Source organism: Pelmatolapia mariae, linkage group LG18 (genome assembly GCF_036321145.2).
Source record: "Pelmatolapia mariae isolate MD_Pm_ZW linkage group LG18, Pm_UMD_F_2, whole genome shotgun sequence".
NCBI classification, from domain to species: Eukaryota; Metazoa; Chordata; class Actinopteri; order Cichliformes; family Cichlidae; genus Pelmatolapia; species Pelmatolapia mariae.
Window position 1 is genome coordinate 10,803,323 of NC_086243.1, and position 20,723 is coordinate 10,824,045.

Below are 20,723 nucleotides of genomic sequence, written 5' to 3' on the forward strand. Positions count from 1 at the left end.
TATGAGGAGACGATGGAACACCATGTTAGAGATTCATTTATCACGTTAAACTTCAGGTTATTGCTCGCTACATCTGTTTGTAGAATCAAACACTTGACACACGATCCACAAGAAAAACAAGACAAGTGAAACATATATGAGAAATGCAAAAAAAGGAGTAATTTCACTTTCCCCTGTGATTACTCCCATTTGTAAATGACTGACTCTATACATTTGTTTAGAGTCATTTTATCACAAATGACTCAAAAACGTTCTGTTGTTTAAGACTGTTGTTTAAGTATGTTTAAGCACATATCATATTAAAAACAGGCCTCGATCGATCTTACTCTTAATCCTAATCTTAAAGCTATTTGTCAATGTGATGGGACAGAAAGGCTCTTTATATTATATACATGAGACACAGACCAGCTGTACTGAGAGGTTTTCAATCTGCTTTCTGACTTCTATATATATATTAGTATATTTTTTTCTTTCAGCAGTTCAAAAATGAGTTGGATTCTAAGGTTTTATGTGAGAATCCCAATAAGGTGGGCCGCTGCTGACCCATGTTTATGTTCCCACACTCTTTTTATTATTTGGGTAAATCCTAATGTGCCTCTAAGTTACTATACATGGCATATTTTGCCAAAAGACCCCAAGACAATGAGTTTTTGTGTTTTGGAAGCCCACCATGCTCCTGGTTTGCTGTGTTAGCTTCAGGTAATTTGATTAAGCAAAGTAATTTAGAAATATGTTCCAGGAGGCATGACTTAATCTCAAAGAATAAATGTTTCAAAAATTGTTTTTGACACAGGTTGCCTCTGGGCCAATGGATTAGGTACAAAAGCAGGGCCTCTATGAAGTTCCTCTCAGTTTTTATTCCACTTGCACAAACATAAAAAAAAAAAAAAAATTCCTCCACTTACCACAAACTAACAGTAACACATGAAAACCACAGGATCTGGGGCCCTCGGGGCAATTGTCCCCTCAACCAAGTTTGAAATCCAGCATCACTACTGTGGTTAAAAAAAAGAAAGAAAAGCTGTTGTTCTTGCCTTGCAGATGCTAATGTTTAGTGAATATTTCTGCAATGCCAACAGCAAAGCAGGGGCTCCGTTGAAAAAAAAAAGAAATCTAGACCATTCTTTAATATTATGCGGTGCTGCCTGTTATAATTTCCTGGTTTCTCTAATGGAATATCACCACTTTTAACAAAGAGCACATGAGGAAACCATACTGAGGTGGCACGGCATACACTAAGAATACATATTCCACTGTTTCCAGTGAAAACCACAGATGCAGCGAGCACTCTCTGTGATGGGGAGCCAAAATATGTATACATATATATATATTTTTATGTTCACATAATCCAGCAACACCCATCCACCCAGAGTATTGTAAATGCAACAATTTCACCCCACTGATGTAAGGACCCTGAGTCCACCCGCCGGTTAGGCTTCTGTTTGAATGCAGGACAGCAGCTGCACACAGTAGTGATGGGATTTCCGGCTCTTTTTAGAGAAGAGCCGGCTCTTTCGGCTCCGAACCGGCTCTTCAGGTTGTTTTGTTGCTTTAATTAATTTATTATTAACAATAATATAAAATTATGCACAAAAGGAATTACTAATGTAAAAAAAGAAAGAAGTGGTTTTATTTATATATGTTTATATATAAATATATGCGGTGGCCCCTAGAGACAAAGCACGTACAAACTCCAAAACACATTTCCAGCATTAACTGAACTTCCAATACAGAGCTACCTAGAACACTTAAATTACACAATTGAAAGCATATGTGTGTTGTTTGTGTATTTATACACAAGCACTCATATATATTCAAATAATTTAAAAAAAAATGTCCATTTACCTGTTACTACCACACACCAAATCCGGTCGTTGGTACTTGCTGGCTAGGTAACAAAAGCTCAACACTGTGCCTAGCATCCTGGAGCACTTCTGTTGTGTTTTGTACGTGTTTTGAGTTTTTATGTGTTTTGGAGTTTTTACGTGTTTGGATGTGCTCTGTCTCTAGCAGCCACCGTAAATATACTTTTATTTATTCACTCCACATAAAATGTAATAAATAAATCATATAATACAAAAACCAGCTATTCACATTTCAAGTTTTAACTATTTAAATTTTCAGTTTTTTCCTTTTAAACAAGTTTAAAGTGAAACAACACAAAACACTGCAAACCACAACACAATTAAATATAAATTAAAATATAAAAACAAAAAGAAGATGTACATTCTCTGTCATATGGGCCTGCATGAATAAACTTTCTGAATCCTTTATCATCCGCAACTGAAAATAGTTGTGGATGATTACTATACCTTTCTAATGTGACGTTGTTGTCCCTGGCTCTCTTTCTCTCTCTTTCCCTCCTGCTCTGTTTTTGTGCTACTGCGAGTGTAACTACCGCCCCTCCCCCCTATTCCCAGTGCAAAGCACAAGGCTCGTGTGCTGAGTGACGCGGAATAAAAGTGCGAGAGAGAGGGAGAGAGAAAGAAAAAAAAAAACCCCATGGCTCCCAATAAGGAGCCGGTTCGCGTCGTTCACGTCAAAGATTCGGCTCAAAGAGCCATTTCCTTCGTGACCGACACATCACTAGCACACAAAGCAGCTGTGCAGGAGGGAGTGAGGCTATAATACAACTGCAGAATTTGCACTCCTGCAGTCCAAAGTTGTCCTCTAAGGCACAAATAAAATTTTTTTTAATTTATTATTTAAAAAGAAAAGGTTTATGTTATACTGAATAAAACACCATAAATGTGTTAAAATAGCTAGAGAATTGGGATTTGTCAGCTTTCATTGACATAAAATTCACTTAAAAATAAAAAAAAAAGTATTTTTAAAACTTGGTTTTCTTTTCACAAGCATTCACAAGCGAGGAAAGCTGTGAGGACAAGGTTAAAGGGCTGATAATTGGCCTTATACTGTACATCTGTTCCTTGTAGAATTCCCCGCGGATCTTTTTACATTCCCGAACACTCCAAGAAATCATTTCCTCTCATTTTTCATGGTCAGTTGTTACATTTGTGCAGTTTCACGAGAGTTACATAAGTGCAGATTGCAAAATTGGGTTTGTTTTGTGCCATCATAATCATGCAACGCTAAATATTCCTTTATGTTTGATTCTTTGTATGGACTGTGCAGCGGTTGGCAATACCACAAAGCAAGCGTAGTTTCTTGTTATTTGTTGTATTTCAACACTGTCTGCTCCAAGTCTGTGCCTGCGAGGGTGAGAACATACACCTGTGAAGATCATAGCCTATTTAGTGGTGGTGGTGGGGAGGGGAGGGGCGGGGGGTTGCCTTGGGGCTCCACAAGACCAATAAATCCGCCCCTGTCCTTTTCAATTTAGTAATTTCTCGCGTAATTTCTCAGTGTAGACTGACTGGTCTTCAACCAGCTTCTGCTGTGCCTCGAGCCCATCACGTCGCGAGTGCGTGTTTCAGTCCTCGTTCGCGGTCGCGTGTAGCCCACCTCCTCTCTCACAGCCAGAGAGAAACCTGAGGGAACTAACCAGCCAAGGCGTACGTCACTCACAGATTTCTCCTCCTTTAGCCCCTTAAAGTCCGATATTTATCTTCTAAACGTTAGACTGATTTTTTTTTTGTTGTTGTTGTTGGTTTATTTGCACCGTTGTTATCAACATATCTCATCATCATCATCATCATCATCATGAGGAAGATCACCGGCAAACACTTGTTGTGCTTCTTCCTGCTTGCCTTGCCGCTGTCCTGGGCAGAGGACACCAAGAAGGATGTGCGGAAAAGGGAGAATGTGACAGGTAAGGATCGATGAGCACAGACCTGATTTGATGTAGTTTTTATTTATTTATGATGATGATTATTAAAAAGTGTCGTGAGGCTGAAGGCTGGAGCATCACCGAAAATACCGCTGCTTACAGTGCTGGATAAATAATCTATGTAGCTGACACAGAGTGGTGTGGGTCTGTGTGTCTGAGGACTGAGCACTTATTATAAACAGATACGTTATTCTAAGCAGACCAATAAAATCATTTTTACAAAACCCCGATAACTAAATAAATAATTACATAACTAAATACATCTGAGAGGAGGGATCTCCTTTACGACCTGAAAATAGTAAAACTTAATGAACTCCCAGTCCAGGCAGCACACACGTTCAAGCTTTGATAACAGCAGGATTTATTTTAGCACTGTTAATGCATAACATTGGTTTACAATGGTTATGGGGGGTGGGTGGGGGGTATATGTCACATATTTGTCACATTTTGTAAATTTATCATTGTGTTTTCAAATTTAAAAAAGCATTGCAACCAAATTAAAATAAAGATGGAATGATCTGAGATGAATTCTGAGCTTTGGGCATTAAATGACAAACAATGTCCACCAGGTTTGTCTAAGTCTGGCGTCTGTCTGTAGAGACAAGCTCACCTGTAATATAGTCAAATAATAAATGGTAAAATGGTAAATGGCCTGTATTTATATAGCGCTTTAATAGTCCTAAGGACACCAAATTATTATTGGAGAAGCATCCCCAGTGGCGGTCCTAGCCTGTTTGGCGCCCCGGGCGAACACGCCCTCTGGCGCCCCCCCCCCCCCCCCCCCCCCCCCCCCCCCACACACACACACACGCACACACACATATATGACCCTATATATGAAGAGAGAGAGAGTATGCATAGTATGCAAACGGCTACCAAACAGACATCATAATTCGTCATACAATGAGAACAGGACATATCAACAATTGACACTGACTAATTAATATTAGGGTGCTAGCGGTGACATTAAGAGGGCGTTGTCAGTCTGTCTTTCACTGGTTTGATTTTGACAGAGAGCAGGGCTGGGTAGCCGTAGTTTTTGTTGACCGCAGCACAACGAGTTTCCCCTTGTTGCATTAGAGCCTGTGATGTTTTAAGAGTTTGAATCGCGAGCCGATCACATTGCTCTGTAAACTTTTCAAGCACTTTAATAAACAAGCAAGCAATTCCACCTCTCGCATTATTGCGTGAAGTTGACAGCGCGTCAGGCAAATAGGCTCAGTCCCCGGCCTCTATAGCGACTGTGGAAGTCGCCACACTCCTCCTCTTCTTTTCTCTTTTTTTAAAACTTTAAAAACGGGTTGTGTGTGAGACTTTAAATCAACAAAATTTAAAATATACATTTTAAATTGTTATTGATCCCTTTACCCCTGGTCCTAAAGTGTATATTTATTTTCTTACTCTTAAATATTTATTGTTTGTTTACTTGCACTGCTGTAACTGGAGCCTCGTCGTCTCGTCTCTCTATATACTGGACTGTATGAAGCGGAGATGACAATAAAGTTTACTTTGACTTCAGCAGCGAGCAGGCGCACCGAGGGCTCTCGCGCTCACTTTTCGCGTATAGAATTTCGAAAAAACATCGGTGCAAATTATAAGTCTGGATCATAATGTCTGGTGTTTTCGTGTTTGTTGTTTTGTTTTTATTTTGCAAGTTGGTTATTAGACGCTGCTCCAGCCAGCCAGCCAGAGAATCCCCCGCCGCCCCGCCCTCTCCTCCCTGTGCCGCAAGCAGCAGGCGCACCTCGCAAACGGAGGGCGCCCTTACTCCCAGCAAATGGGCGATAGAAAACCGATCGGTGCCTATGCCATCCTCAATATGCGCTGGCATGATGTCGGGGCGGCATGAGTACGAGCATTTTTTTTTTTTTTGCCGATGCCCGTGATGCCGCCCCCCACCACGATGCCGCCCCGGGCAACTGCCCGTGTCGCCCGTATCTAAAACCGCTACTGAGCATCCCTACAGTGGTCCATGTAGTGTTCCTTGCAAGTATATTATGTTTATTAGGTGAGCTGATCATGTGAAAAAACATTATCCAGTCATGCTGGTGGAGAACTGTTGAAGTTTCACGGGGCGGATTAATAAAATGAACTAAATAAAACCACAACAGTTGTGACACAGTGACGTCAGAGCCTCAGACACGTCAGAGCCTCAAACACCTCTACGATGCCTTTAAGAGCCAGTTTGCTCGGGTGATGTGAAAGGAGTAGAACACCCTTCACCTTTTTTCTTAGAACAAAACAATTCTGATGATTTTCAGAGGAAAACCAGATACCAAACACCAGAGGCACATTTAAATCATAGCTATTTATTTCTTTTTAAAGACAGTATTTCTTCCCTCAATTGTCCCAGCATGATAAGAGTTTGCAGCTGGAACACTGGAAAATGGGCTGAATATTTACACATATATATAAAATGATGATTAATGGTTCCAATAATCATTTGCAACAGTAGATGGTTTAACGCTAACCTTTTTCCTTGAGAAACAGCTCTGGAGTGGCAGTGTATGCTGGTAGCATGTAATGAGTTCAACCACAGTGTTTGTGTGCATTGTGCATTGTGGTCTCATAGTCTAGGGGTTAACGCATTTCCCTATTTTGGTTCTGCGAGGTGATGCATATGCAGCCTTTTAAGCTTGTGTACTCCTTGTGTTGGTCTCAAGCCCAGATGAATGACTATGTGAGGAAGATCTGGTGTGAAGTCTCTGCTAAATCAAATGTAAAAAATTTGTATTTCCATTTGGGAGCAGCTGAAAGTTTCCTATTTGCATGTACTGTTAATAGAAAAATGCATATTTAGGGCCCCTAACCTCAAAATGATTGTGGTACAGTTGAAAGTGTTTACAGCTGGATTTAGAATTCTTGCTTTTAAACAGCGATTCAACAGATGCTACACAAATAGCATCACCTTATGACATACAGTCTAAACCACAGTTACAAACGTGATCACTCAGTGTGTGGATATCTTATAGTCAAGTGGGGAAAAAACTTGGCTTTAGCAGCCAATTGCTCCACTATTAACATTTAAAAGAGGCTGGAAAAGTGAACCAAATATGATTGAGCTACACGGAAAACCAACCATCTGATTTTCATGAGAAAGCAGGAGTGAGGGAAACATTTCAAATGTAAGCACAGAGAGGACATGGGAGATGAGAGCTTCATCATATTTTCCTGCAGAAGATTGATGAGGGACAAGACAATTTCAGATAGTGTAATCAAATAAAGATAAGATCAGGGTACACACGAGAACCTCGGGAACAGCAGGAGACACAAGAAACTTCACCGAGATGTATGAAGGTGGGTGTTTTCCACAAATGTGACAGATATAGTCTAAACATCTGGTCAAAAAAAAAAAAAAATCGCCCCAAGGTGTTGCGCTGCACCTTTTCTTACCATCCAGCACAACACCTTGGGGCGATTTTTTTTTTGACCAGATGTTTAGACTATATCGGTGTTGTGCTGGATGGTAAGAAAAGGTGCCGCAGCTATCAGTCACGGGGCAGAAGGAAAGAAGTCATAGCCAAAAGAGAGGCTTTTTGATTTGTTGAACTTGTGCAGCATCCAGTATGGGAGGGTGAGCGCGTTGCTAGTGCCAGTATGTGAGGTGAGTGGTTTGAAAACGTTGTTTCGATTATGATCAAAAGAATGTCCAGGATGACGGAGAGGAGATGTAGAGTCAAATAATTCTGATTTCCAGTGGAACGTTGGCTACCTTCTCTGCCATTTCTGTCTGTGAAAAAACCCCAAAACAAAACACCTCAGTGTCTTGGAGTCTTGGATGCGTATCACATACCAACACGCTTTAAAGAAAGCATCTCTTTATGTCCATTTGTAGGCTTGGCATGGTAAAATAATTTGGAGGAAGAAAAGAAACCTGCTGTGCTGTTTTGACTGGACTTCTTACAAGTATAAAACAAAATAAATGATTTAGCTCTAAATGTGTAAAAATGTTCTCTTGCTTCACGGCCAAGAAGAAAAAAACAGTCATGATTGACAGAAACTCCCCTGCTCACCAGTAAACAAGAAAAAAACCTAAAATTTCAGAAGACAAATAGCATGCACTTACTTTCCAAAAATGTCTCATCTGACGCCCATCCAAGTTTTCCTTGGATCATGGTGTTTTCTCTTGCTTTCAGGGAAATAGCTCAGGTGTCATCACATGACCAAAACATGAAACTCCGAGGTTACATTGGAGTGGAACCTGTTTGTTGGCTCACATCCTTCCAGTTTGGTGATCTGCTTAAGCATCAAAATTTCCCATTTCTTCCTTTATCTCTTTATCATAGCAGTGCTGCAGCTTCTGCGATTGGCCGCCTGCTGATTTGACCCCCTCCTCCACCCCAGGATCCACCTCTAGGCTTTGGAATATTCCCTGATTTTTATTTTTTTTTTACTTGATTTTTGTTTCTAAGAAAAATGAAAGCCACATATGAGGATATACGTTTAAAATGTCGATAGAACAGTAGCAGTATAATGTCCTTGTAAGTGGATATCAGGCCATTGTAGAGCAAAATTGAGTATTTTGGTCTAAATAACCCAAAAATGTGGTGTCCACATATGTGGACGCCAGGTCCTAGGAGGTTAAACATGTTGTTAGTATAACTAGAGATACACCTGTTATATTAGTATGAAGTTGTGCAGACTTATATGCATGAGCCAAGAGTTGCTCTGCTAGAAGATTCATATCTAACCCTTTGGTTGGCAGACAGTGCAAGTCCTGTAATGTTAGCCAATTTATTTTTTCTGTTTGAGAAAACAAAGGCTGGCTGTTGCTCTGGATCTCTCAATTATCCAACAAGAATGAAAAAAAGGAGTTGATCAGTCATAAATCTTTCCTCTTACTAGACAATATGATGATCCAGAAAGAAAAGATGATGGAGATCTCAAAGACAACAAATGAGCAGACTTCTAAATCCTTTTTTAACAAGTATCGAAAACCCTTTTTAGTATTTACTTAATGATGTATATAAAAAAACATTAGCAAAAGTAACCTTTTTTTCTTGCATCCATGCAAGCACAGATTATAATACAATTAAATAAAACGTATTATTGTTTTTAAAGCCCTCCACAAATAAGGATGCCCACATTTTCTAGTCAGTAAAGCTGGGTTTGCTTTGGCTTGTTTTGAGGAAAAATATGCATATTGTATAAATTTCCTGCTCTGGACCCCAATTACTGTAAAACAAGCCTGTGCTCCAAGTTCTCCGACTTTGCCAGCTGTCAGCTTTAATCCCTCCCCCTCCTGTGTGGCTTCAACTCTGCTCTCGCTGTTGGTTAATCATGGCTGGTGCCCAGACACTCATCCAAGAGGAGATCCTGGTTTCCTTATTTCATAATCTAAGGGCCGATTCTTGTAGTATTTATAGAGTCTTAAAATATTTACTACTGTACATATTTACAATTTGAATCATGTATTGTGCACAAGGGGCTGCATTGTTGAAACCTGAATTGATCTTTTGACTCTGCTTTTATTTCCATTCCCAGTTTGGAGCCAAGCGAAGAATAGACGGCTGTTTGCAAGGCAAAAGATTTCTCCACCACGCCAAAATGTCAATCCCGTAAGTTTTTACTGTCGACTCTATTTGTCATAAACACCCTGATTTAGTAGTAATGCTGTGTAAAATTGCTCCTTTAAAAGTATTCAGAGGTAGTTGCTGACATGTTTCAGTGACATGCCCTTAGTCTTTCTAAAGATGTTCCTGAAAATGCCTTTTTCAGTTTGTTAGGCAATTTTTTATTGTGAGGTGAATTTATAATCCTGTTTATTGGATTTGAAAATTTCCTGCTTGCTTTCCATTGGCAGGAAAATGCCAGACCACAGTGAACACATGTGACACGCAGCAAAATGTGGTGACAGCAACACAACCCAGTTTTCCCAGAGGGATCAAATTTCCCACCAATGAAAACGTAGCCCATCACAATAATTTAACAGTGATGATAAAAATTCAGTGTGACCTTAATCCTGCTCTCTGAGCTAAATTCTCAGTGTCGTGAGCTCACTTGTTATAGTTTTTTTATATTGCTAAGACATATTTCTTGAAACCATACGAACTTTTGTTAAAACAATACAAACAAATCAATCTTCAAGCTATCTTTTAAAAACTCCATGCAGAAAACCTCCAGTGAAACCGAACAATTATCTATGCAAAGTTTGAAATGTGCTCAGATCAGTGTTTTCACATCAGCCTAATAAGGAAGGAGCTGTTTAACTTTTACTTTTGACTGTTTTAGCTCTTGCGACTGTGTTTTAGCATGAAAGTTAGCTCACGGGTGCGCGAGCAGGACAGTGAGATAGAGACTGACTCCAACAATTGATGGCAACAAGAAAGGCAGAGGAGGAAGTGTCTGTGTAAGAGGATGATGAGAGAAAGATCAGGAAACTCAGATGAAATTTACCAACTGATTAAATACTTTGTGTTTGTGGAGTTCCAAACCAGATGAAAAAGAAACGGAGAAACTTCCCATCAGTGGTAACCAAGTGATTTGCATGTGTCACATTTACGTTTATTAACACAAAAGTTTTGATTCATTCATAATAAATTCCTGTATTGAGCTTATCCTGGCTGTCAATGAGTCACTTGAAGTTTAAGTCCTGCTTTCATCGTCTGTTTTGAAATTTTTGTAGATTAATTAGACGACCGCAAAAAACGCGGTTTAGTGGAAGAAGTGGACATTGTTTTTTGGAGCTACCCGTCAGGAATACCACGTTGTTGATGTAGTGTAACGAGGGCTCAGAAGTCTTATTTCTACTTGGTTTAAATGAACTGGAAAAAAATGTGTGGTTTTTATGGATGGATAAAACTGGGGTTTTTTCGGGTGGGGTAAGAGGCTGGAGAAAAGGGTGGACAGTTCAACAGCTTTGCTCTGGCAGTTGTGGAAAGTGTATCAACCTGCTTTTTGTCTTATAAGACTCGGATTGAGTCACATGACTTTCAGAGTTTTTTGTGCCACATAATTATAAATCAGGTATGTAAAGGACCCGATATTAAGAAAACTGTAGAAAGAGGACACTTATGAATGAATTACAGCATGAGAAATTATTTGTAGAGGATGGCACAGTGGTCATCTGCAGTGACTGACTGAGGGTGAAGGGATGGAGACAGGGCAAACGACCCACTGTGGATAAGAGCCAGAGATTAATAATAACAAATCATTAAATGCAGAGTGGTGTATAAACACATAGTGAGTGAAACAAGGTGAATCAAGAAGAAGCGCATAGTGCATCATGGGAGCTTACAGCAGCCTAGACCTTTTGTAGCGTAACTAAGTGAGGATTTAGGGTGACTTCATCCAGCCATAACTATAAGCTTTATCAAAAAGGAAAGCGTTTACTCTAATCTTCAAAGTAGAGACAGTGTCTGTCTCCACAAACTGGGAGCTGGTTCATAGAAGAGGAGTCTTGAAGATGAAAGCTCACCCTCCCATTTTACTTTTAAATATCCTAAGAACCATCAGTAAAGCAACAGTAAACATACTGTTATGGTTAGCAGGGCAAACCGTGTGGGAATTATTAAAGGACCCAAGATGCAGGCACTACTGATGTGAGTGGGCTTTCATTGAGGAGGACGACAGACAACAAAAGGCGAGGGTGGCGAGAACAGAACTGACAAAACCTAAACTGGGAAAACTAAACAAAGAACCTAAAACCTTGAAACCTACTATGAAATCCTAAACCGGGAAAACTAAGAATAAAACAAACCTGAAACCTAGAGACACAAACGGAAACACAGGGAGACGTAGACAGATGCAGGGGACCCACACAGACAAACCAGCAACAGGCAGGAGAACACACGGGGCTTAAATACTCACAGGAGTAATCATAGGATGGGACACAGGAGGGGAACACACCTGGGGGAAATCAGGGCTGACGAGACACAGACGTAAGGCTGAGAACACTCACATGAGACAGAGACCTTCAGAATAAAACAGGAAACTCACAGACACAGAGAACCGGACAAGACACTGAACTTAACAGACAGATTCACGAGCAGACACTGTGACACCATGGACAGACAGAGGGAACACAGAGAAGTGGGAGCAGGCAGGCACAGAACAGAAACCTAACAAATGGCAAACCTTAACAAAAGACATAATCAGAATAAACAACAACATAGAATATTATAAGGAAACACAAAACACTGAGTCGTCAGACTCAGGACCATGACACATACAGTACTATGAGGTCTTTAGGATAAGTCTGATTATTTAAGACCTTGTATGTGAGAAGATTTACCATTAAAGTCACAGCAGAAAAGCAACTATGCAAGAAATACGCTCGATCTTTCTAGTCCATGGGTGTCAAACGTAAGGGCCTAAATTCAGGAAAGAATAAATGTGTAATTAAATGTTATCATATTGTTATAAAGGTGAATTTCCATCTTAAGTGGTCCGGCCCACTTTAGATCAAGTGCACTGTATGTGTTGTCCTATGATGTAGCATGAATTTGACTCCCTCTTATAGTCCCTGTTAGAACTCTCGCAACAAAACGTGTTTCAGTGAGTGAGATTTTTCTTAAAAGAGTAAACAGGACCTGCAAATTGTGCCCAAATTTAAAAAAACAAAACAAAACAAACTGTTGAAGCTTTTGCCAAAAGGCTGATTAAAAAAAAAATAGTTTAGTAATAACAGTGAAGTTAATGGCTGTAAAACCAAAACAACACTGAACAACACTAAAATGCTTTGTAGAGCTGCCATGAGTCGGGGGTCAAATAGTTCACATGTATTTAAATGACTTTTCCACTTCTTCCACTGACTCGTGCTTTTTCCACATATTCTGTCTCTGTTGGAATTGCTTTAGAAGCACAAGTCGAACCTCGTAACTCCCGCGCGTCGCTGCGGACGCTTGATGGAAAGCTGCTCCCCTCACCTGCTGTGCTGCGACCCCTGCGCCTCCTGCCGCTGTCGACTTTTCAACACCATCTGTCACTGCTGGAGGATGAACCCCCTGTGCTTAAAGAGGACCTAGATGCAGCACGCACATGCACGCACATGCACGCAAACACATCACAACGCCTGAACATATACTGTGGTTGACAAAAGAGCACGGAAAGATTCACATCTGCTCTGTGGGTTTGTCTGCACAAATGCAGTTAAGAGATTAAACTTCAAAATAAAATCGAAGCATTTCGAAAAATGCTTCTGATATTATGTGAGGCATTTGTTTATATTTGTTTGTATTTATTCAAGAGTTCTTCTGTCTTCAGCGGCAAAAAGTATGAAAAAAAAGAAATACTCACAGAAATCTTTGCACAGTGTTAAAATATCTTAAAACAGCATATGTATGCATAAAAAGGGATGGGTGATGTGCTTTTTCATGTATGTAGACAATCTGATATTAACTGTGTGTTGCATTATGGGTATTTCCCACATTTTTGCTGCTTTTGAATATCTTGCTGCTGGGGATACCTGCAAGTAAATTTACTTTGGAACATAAATGTGTTGTTGCTTTTAGACTTAATGAAGACCAAATGGCATTTACTTATGTACCCCACGCCTTGAAAATCAGATATATATGTTTGGACTTGCCTGCCTCTTGTGGATTAAGGAGTTTATATTTTTGCTATTGAATAAATACACTGTAAGCCTAAATTCTCCTTGCATTTGTCCAAGTGGAACCTATTAAGATGCTAAAAAACATTTTTAATGATTTGCTACTTAAATGTTGATTTTAGAGTAAATGCGGTACACAGGATTAAAAACAGGAGAGCAAAGAAAACGTTACTGCAGGCCGACCGCTCTCTCGTGGTTAAACAGTGACTTAACCAGCATTTTGAGGTTTTCCAGGACAATTATGTGAATAGCAGAAAGATAATAAATATTAGACCTTCTTTTGGAGGCTCAGCTCAGTATCCCGAGGAGATGCACATAGACACATGTTTTCTGTGTAAATTCCAAAGGAAAGTGGTTATAAATCCTATCCAGGAAATGTGTGGTCCACATAATATATTATCTTGTCTGGGACACTGTCTGCTTCTGCTTTGAAAAATGGCAAATGGGCAAACTGAACGTCATTTGTCAGTAGTAGTTATGTTATGAATGATTATCCCTTTCATGGAGATCATTATATGTCCATTATGTCCATGAGCATGAAGGAGTTTAAGACAGGAAAGAGCCAGTGTTACAGAAAAAGGCCTAACAGTTAAGCCCTGTGTCCAAATAACTGAACACATTTACTCTGTCTTATTCAAATCTTATGAAAACAATTACAGCTTATGACATACAGTTAATAATTATGTCTACATGGGATTATAAATGACAACTGTCATGAACTTAAACAAACAACTTCCTACTGTCTGTTTTGGCGCCGATTCACCGAACAACAGAAGATAGAAGAAGATCTTTTATAGCTCCAAAAGTTCCCACATAGCAAGAAGGTCTGGCCCGGATCTAGTATCAAGCCGGCACTGCTGGCTGACTTCTGGCATGATAAATGGTAAAATGGTAAATGGCCTGTATTTGTATAGCGCTTTATTTAGTCCCTAAGGACCCCAAAGCACTTTACACTACATTCAGTCATTCACCCATTCACACACACATTCACACACTGGATGACATAAGATAAGACGTATGTCATCCAGATATGGACCAGGCCTGGCATAGATGCCACTGTTTATGCGATGGCACGCCATATCTGGCTCGATTGTGGTTTGGTGTATGTGGCCCAGGCTCATAGAAAACAGGTCTGGCCTGGATCCGGCATCAAGCTGGCACTTCTGACTGACTGGTGTCATGGCAGAGTGTATGTCAACCAGATGTGTGCCAGGTCTGGCAATGATGGCACTGTTTATGTTCCTATTTTCCTATTTTAGTTAGAAGGCCAAATGCCATGTTGCAATACTATACTGCTATGGTGGCCAACGTTTCAAATGCGGGTTTGACAGGTTTGCGTGTGTACACTTTATCCAAAACCTAGTGAGGGTTTACTCATCTTTACCAGTGGGTGGCTGTAGCTCAGGGGATAGAGCGGGTCACCTACTGATTGGAAGGTTATTGGTTCGATCCCTAGCTCCTCCAGTCTGCATGTCAAGAGTGTGAATGTAGTTAGGAAGCACTCAGTTTAGAGAAAGTGAGTGAATGTGGCATGTTGTATAGAAACTTGAGTAATCTGGGAGAGCAGAAAAGCATAATATCAGAATCAGTCCATTCACTGACTTAACAGAGTTACGTCATGTTACTTTTGCACTAGTATGTTCTGGCACATGTTAATATTACATGACTTGATTAAGGTACACATTAGGCTGACATCTGGGGCCAGAACTGAAACTGTTCTGGGCCAGCAGTGTGTCTGCAACTGGCCTTGTGCTGGCCCATGTGTGGGCCACCAAAGAGCCGTCATTCTTTGCGGTATGTGGGCAAGATCCGGGCCATACCAATTTTGCTATGTGGGCTTCTGGTGAAAAGAAAATTCCAGGTTTTTATTACAAACTGAGATAGACATGGTCAAAAGGACCTGCTGAGTTTTAAACTGAGTATCAGAATGGGGAAGAAACATAATTTAAGATGTGGCAAGATTGCTGGTGCCAGACAGGCTGGTCTGAGTATTTCAGAAACTATTTCAGGAACGATCTACTGAGATTACTCTGTATAACCATCTCTAGTCTACATAGAAGAAAAAGGATTAAGAAAGGTTAAAAAAGATTAAAGAAGAAATGCCAGAGGTCAAACGAGAAAAACGGGACTTCTCTGAGTTGACAGGAAGGCAAAAGCAATAAGCTTCGTTGAATTAATGTATGCAGAAGAGCGTCTTCTACAGCAGCAGAAGACCACGTCAGGAGAAATACTTGCTTAGCCTGATGAATCTCGATTTTCTGCTGCAACATTCAGATAGTAGAGTCAGAATCTGGCATAAACAACATGAAAGCACAGCTCCATCCTCTCTTGAATCAGTTGTTCAGGCTGCTAGTGGTGAAGGATATATTGTTCATGCATGTTGAATCCGTGATCATTGCTTACACCCATCTTCTGATGATGGCTTCCAATAATATAACGCACCATCTCACAAAGCTGAGATCATCTCAAACTGGCTTCTTGAACATGACAATGGGCTCATTCACTAATAAGTGTTTACACGTAAAATCACTGTTAGATTCATGAAACGTGCACAAAGGCCAATTTTGTTGGATATGTTAGTGAATGAAACACATTTAAAATCCACAGGCTCATGCTCACTGCCTGCCGTCTGCATAATATCTGCATGCTACACACCAACATTTCTCTGTGTGTAAAAAGCAGTGAGTTTTTACAGCTTACAGAAGCCAAAGATTTCAGGAAATCCTGCTCCAATCATACGGATAAAGATATTAAAATACACCATTTTAGTATGTAATGTTTCAAGGTCATGGGTCAAAGGTCGAGGTCACACAAATTAAGATATATTATATTACTCTTTGGGAGACATATGCACTCTCTTTGTTTGAGCTCTTTAAAACATTTTTATATGATTTCACAATCACACTACATTTCCATATTAACAATGCTGACATCAGCACAAATGATCTATGAAAACAATGCAGATGTCATCACTAGTAGTCATTAGTCTAGTGTGTATTTTGAACTATTTAGAACAGAAGAGCAGTGAAGCGGTGCTTGTTTAGCTTCTTTTTTTTTTTTTTTTTTTTACTTTTTTCACCCATGCTCCGTGTGAACAGAGCAAAAAAAACCCCATCAGGGTCTTTATTTCATTTCATTTTTGAAATTCCTGCTACACAGTGGTTCAAACAGAGTGGGTGAATACACACGAGTCAGAGTGAATGTACTAAAAGCAGGAACTGAGACAGCAAACGCTTTTAGCCATGGAATTTCTTGCTGTCAAAGAGGAAGGAAAAATAACAGCATGAATGTTAGTCAGAGAGGGAATTATGCAGAAGCTGATATATATAAAGAAAAGCTAAAATCATGCTGTGACTGCGGCAGCTCTACTCAATAACTCATTTGGCATTATGGCAGCGTGCGAGGAGCTCAGCTTTAACGTGGATCACGGCTACCTGGAGGGTTTGGTTCGAGGAATGAAAGCTGGGATTCTGTCTCAGACTGATTATCATAATCTGGCCCAGTGTGACACACTAGAGGGTAAGCATTTTGTATCACACATGTAATGTGTCATAATATGCAAATGTACTAAATGTGCAGTCTAAAAAATAGACTGCACCCCCTCACATGTGCTCATGTGAGGGGGTGTTGGAAGCAATTGCAATGGGGAGCTGACAGAGATCGCTCAAGGGATAAACCTATCTATCTATCTATCTATCTATCTATCTATCTATCTATCTATCTATCTATCTATCTATCTATCTATCTATCTATCTATCTATCTATCTGTGATCAGTACCTTGTTTAACCTTTTCCTGCTTATTTGAAAATCGCAAACTAACAAGCAGTGGAGTATAAAACATTTGATTTTCCATGTCCTCTGCTCAGATATGAAGCTACACCTTCAGAGCACAGACTACGGTAAACTGCTGTCCTCTTCTGAGGGTGATTTGACTGTGTCGCTGCTGGACAGCAAGCTGAGGGAAAATCTGGTGACTGAATTCAGCTGCCTGCGCTCTAACGCCCTGCCACCCCTGTCTACCTTCCTTGACTATATAAGGTGTGCCTAGTCACTGCATGTGCTTTATTTATAGCTTGTGTCACAGGATAAGCAGATGCACTTCAACAGCATCCTACAGGTTAGCTGCTGCTGAGATTTTCAGCTAAAGAGGACACTGTTTACGCAGACAGTGGAGACCTTGTGGCAAACGTGGCGAGGTCTCAGTGCGATTTATTATATGTGATGAAAACCTTCCTTCCACAACACTCTTTGTGGTTTATAAAAATGGGATGAGCAGGAAACATTTTACATGAACTGTCATGCAGGGTAAAAGGGATATTTAATTCATGTGGTCTCTGTGTTGCCATAGTTACAGCTACATGATCGACAATGTGGTGATGCTGATCACGGGGGCCCTGAAGAACAAAGATGTGTCAGAGCTGCTCCCACGGTGTCACCCACTGGGAGCGTTTGACCAAATGGCAGCCGTGGGCATTGCCCGCACTCCAGCTGAACTGTACTCAGCCATCCTGGTGGACACACCACTAGGTAATCTCTGTTTTTTGTTTTTTAACATTTCTAATGACGGCAAAGATGTATATTATTAATACTGAATTATCTTTTAGCTCTAATACACTTGTGACAGACCATCACTGACTTAAATATCAAAGAGTTTTTAACTGAAGAAAACATCACTAAAAACACTTTAGTTTAAACACTTTGCACTGATGCATGCAAAGAGAAAACAGGTCCTGCTCACTCATCCTGCTTCATTAACCACAGCTTACTGGAAGTGGTTTGCACACAAAAGCTATTAATTTAGTCATTAGAGCATTATGAACCTTTCTGAGTACAGATACAATATTAAATGTCTCACATGACCTCATCAGACTGGATCTTTTTATCAGTTTATTACAGTGATATAACTTTTATTTCTAATGCATAGCATTATGTGGAGCTCTGTGTAATGTTTGTCAGAAACTGCAAGTGCTCAACATAATACTGAAAAAGTGAAGTGTTATATCATTATTACTCAAAGTATTAAGGTGCTATTCCAAAAAACCAAATAATACCAAAAGGAAACAATAATGTTATTATATTAGTTGTAGTAGAAGTATTAGGAGTGGTGGGAGAGATAGTAGTTTCATGTAATCTTAATGCAACAAAAGCAGTGATGAATATGTGTTTTGGATTCAACTTGTTCAGGCTGTGCCCACTTCATAGTTCGATGACTCCCCAAATTAGAATTGGGTTTAACTTTTTTGTGTCCTTTTAGAGGTTCTCAAAGTGAGAAATCAAGATTTTTACTTATGTAAAACTAAAAAGTCATTTCTTTCTTTAGGTGTTTTAGAAAATACAACTGTGGTGTCCTTTTGGTACATTTTTGTAGCCTAACTTTTCAGGTGTCAAATCTCAAAGCCAGATTAGCACTAGTCATTAAAAGGCAGTGCAAGTTTCTGTTTTCTTTTACTTTTTCCTCCTTTGCTATTAAACCCTCCTAATGTGTTCATAATACCTTCCAAGCAAGTTTGTGGACTGTTAGTTAGCAACAAGCCTAATAAGCTACTTCTGGTTTCTTTATTTTAGACTTCTCTGGCTCTCTGTTCACAGCTAAAAATTAGTCAGTGCTAAAATTTTCAGAGTCATAGTTTACCAAAGCTAAGCATGAAGTAAGCAGGGCCATAGTAAACACAGTTTTGACCATATGTTATTATTCTTCATGTCAGGAGTGGGCTTCCATGTTTAAGGTCTACTATATAAAAATATTTAGAACATATTGAGGGTTACTGTGTTGTTTTATTCTCGCCACAGGTCAGTTTTTCCAGGATGCTGTATCTGAGTGCAGCCTGGATGAGATGGAGGCTGAGATCCTGAGAAACAAACTGTATAAGGTGAGCAGAGCATGGCATAAGATGGCATGACTAACCTATCTCAGCTTTGACACCTGTGTTATAGTATTTTTGCACATGCTATAAATATGCTATAAATTCTTTACTGTAGTTTATACTACTGTGATAAACATGTTTAACAGCTGCACTTAGGTTTTACAGTGGTGTCTGAACGCGATCTGTTTTTCATGAAATTCGTGCTGATCTCGGTGCCTTTTGTTCTACCCCACAGGCATATTTGCAGTCTTTCCACTCTTTCTGCAAGAGCATGGGCGGTGCCACAAAGGACATAATGTGCCCTGTCCTGGAGGTACTCTGGCTTTTCATAATGCATAGGTTTGTTTAACTGAAGTCTTACAAACTACTTGAGATTTGTTTTGCTGTAAATGCCGTGCGCTTTTATGCGTGCTGCAGTTTGAGGCGGACCGGCGGGCCTTCATCATCACGGTGAACTCCTTTGGGACGGATCTCAGCAGTGCAGACAGGAGTGCGCTGTATCCATCCTGTGGCAAACTTTACCCTGGAGGACTGAAACTCCTGGCCCAGGCGGAAGACCACGAGCAGGTCAAGGCTGTGGCTGAGTGCTACCCAGTGAGTTTGACCTCATGCCCTTTAAGATGTTGCACAGTTGTTATTGCACATAATTTGAGTCAGACATGTGGTCAGTGTAAACTCAAACTTCCCTGCAGGACTATAAAATGGTTTTTGATGACCCTGAGCCTGGATCAGATTTTAAGACTCTTGAGGACCGATTCTTCGAACAAGAGGTAATAACGGCTTTGTTTTGAACTGTCACGGATTTCTTTCCCACTTTTCAACATTGTAAAAAACATTTGAACCAGGCTGACCATTCAGACTTTCACATATGAAAATCTGACATACAGTCACCTGCCACTTTATTAGGTACACCACACCTAGTTGGAGCTGCTTTTGTCTTCAGAGCTACTTGAATTTTTAGTAGCACAGATTCAGATTCACAGATGTGCTCTCCTAGAAGATGCTCTTCTGCACACCTTGGTTGTAACTTGGTTATCAGACTGTTGCCTTCCTATCAGTTTAAAGCAGTCTGGCCATTGTCCCATGACTTCTAGCTTCTATGAGAACTGCAGCTCACTGGATATTTTCATGTTTTAGACCTCTGTAAACCCCAGAGATGACTCTATCATGTTTAAAATCGCTTTAATCACCTGCTGAAAGTATATATATATATATTAAAAAGTACAGGTGATTAATTTAAATTTAGTATTAGTATGTACTTTTCTTATTAGGTTGCCCTGACTGTAGATTCTTGCAGCTTACACATCTATCATTTTTCCAGGTGAAGCTGAACATACTTGCTTTCCTGCAGCAGTTCCACTTTGGAGTATTTTACTCTTACATCAAACTTAAGGAGCAGGAGTGTCGGAACATTGTGTGGATTGCCGAATGTGTCACACAAAGACAGAAGTCAAAGATACACAACTACATACCCATCTTCCAAAAGACCAGTTAACTAAGAAACAAGGATGTTTTACT

General features: G+C 40.0%; 2 protein-coding genes across 2 annotated transcripts; both read left to right on the forward strand.

The window, feature by feature from the left end:
* The first annotated feature begins 3,604 nt into the window (after positions 1-3,604).
* asip2b (agouti signaling protein, nonagouti homolog (mouse) 2b) lies at positions 3,605-12,879 on the forward strand. The gene is made up of 3 exons (XM_063462231.1): positions 3,605-3,772; positions 9,275-9,348; positions 12,589-12,879. The coding sequence occupies exons 1-3, from the start codon at positions 3,664-3,666 to the stop codon at positions 12,754-12,756; spliced, it is 351 nt and encodes a 116-aa protein (XP_063318301.1). The 5' UTR covers positions 3,605-3,663; the 3' UTR covers positions 12,757-12,879.
* A 3,850-nt stretch (positions 12,880-16,729) lies between these two features.
* LOC134617263 (V-type proton ATPase subunit d 1-like) lies at positions 16,730-20,700 on the forward strand. Its single transcript, XM_063462469.1, has 8 exons — positions 16,730-16,859; positions 17,208-17,379; positions 17,690-17,868; positions 19,132-19,211; positions 19,441-19,518; positions 19,623-19,799; positions 19,898-19,975; positions 20,527-20,700. Exons 1-8 carry the CDS (start codon positions 16,730-16,732, stop codon positions 20,698-20,700), a joined length of 1,068 nt encoding a protein of 355 aa, XP_063318539.1.
* The last annotated feature ends 23 nt before the right edge of the window (positions 20,701-20,723 follow it).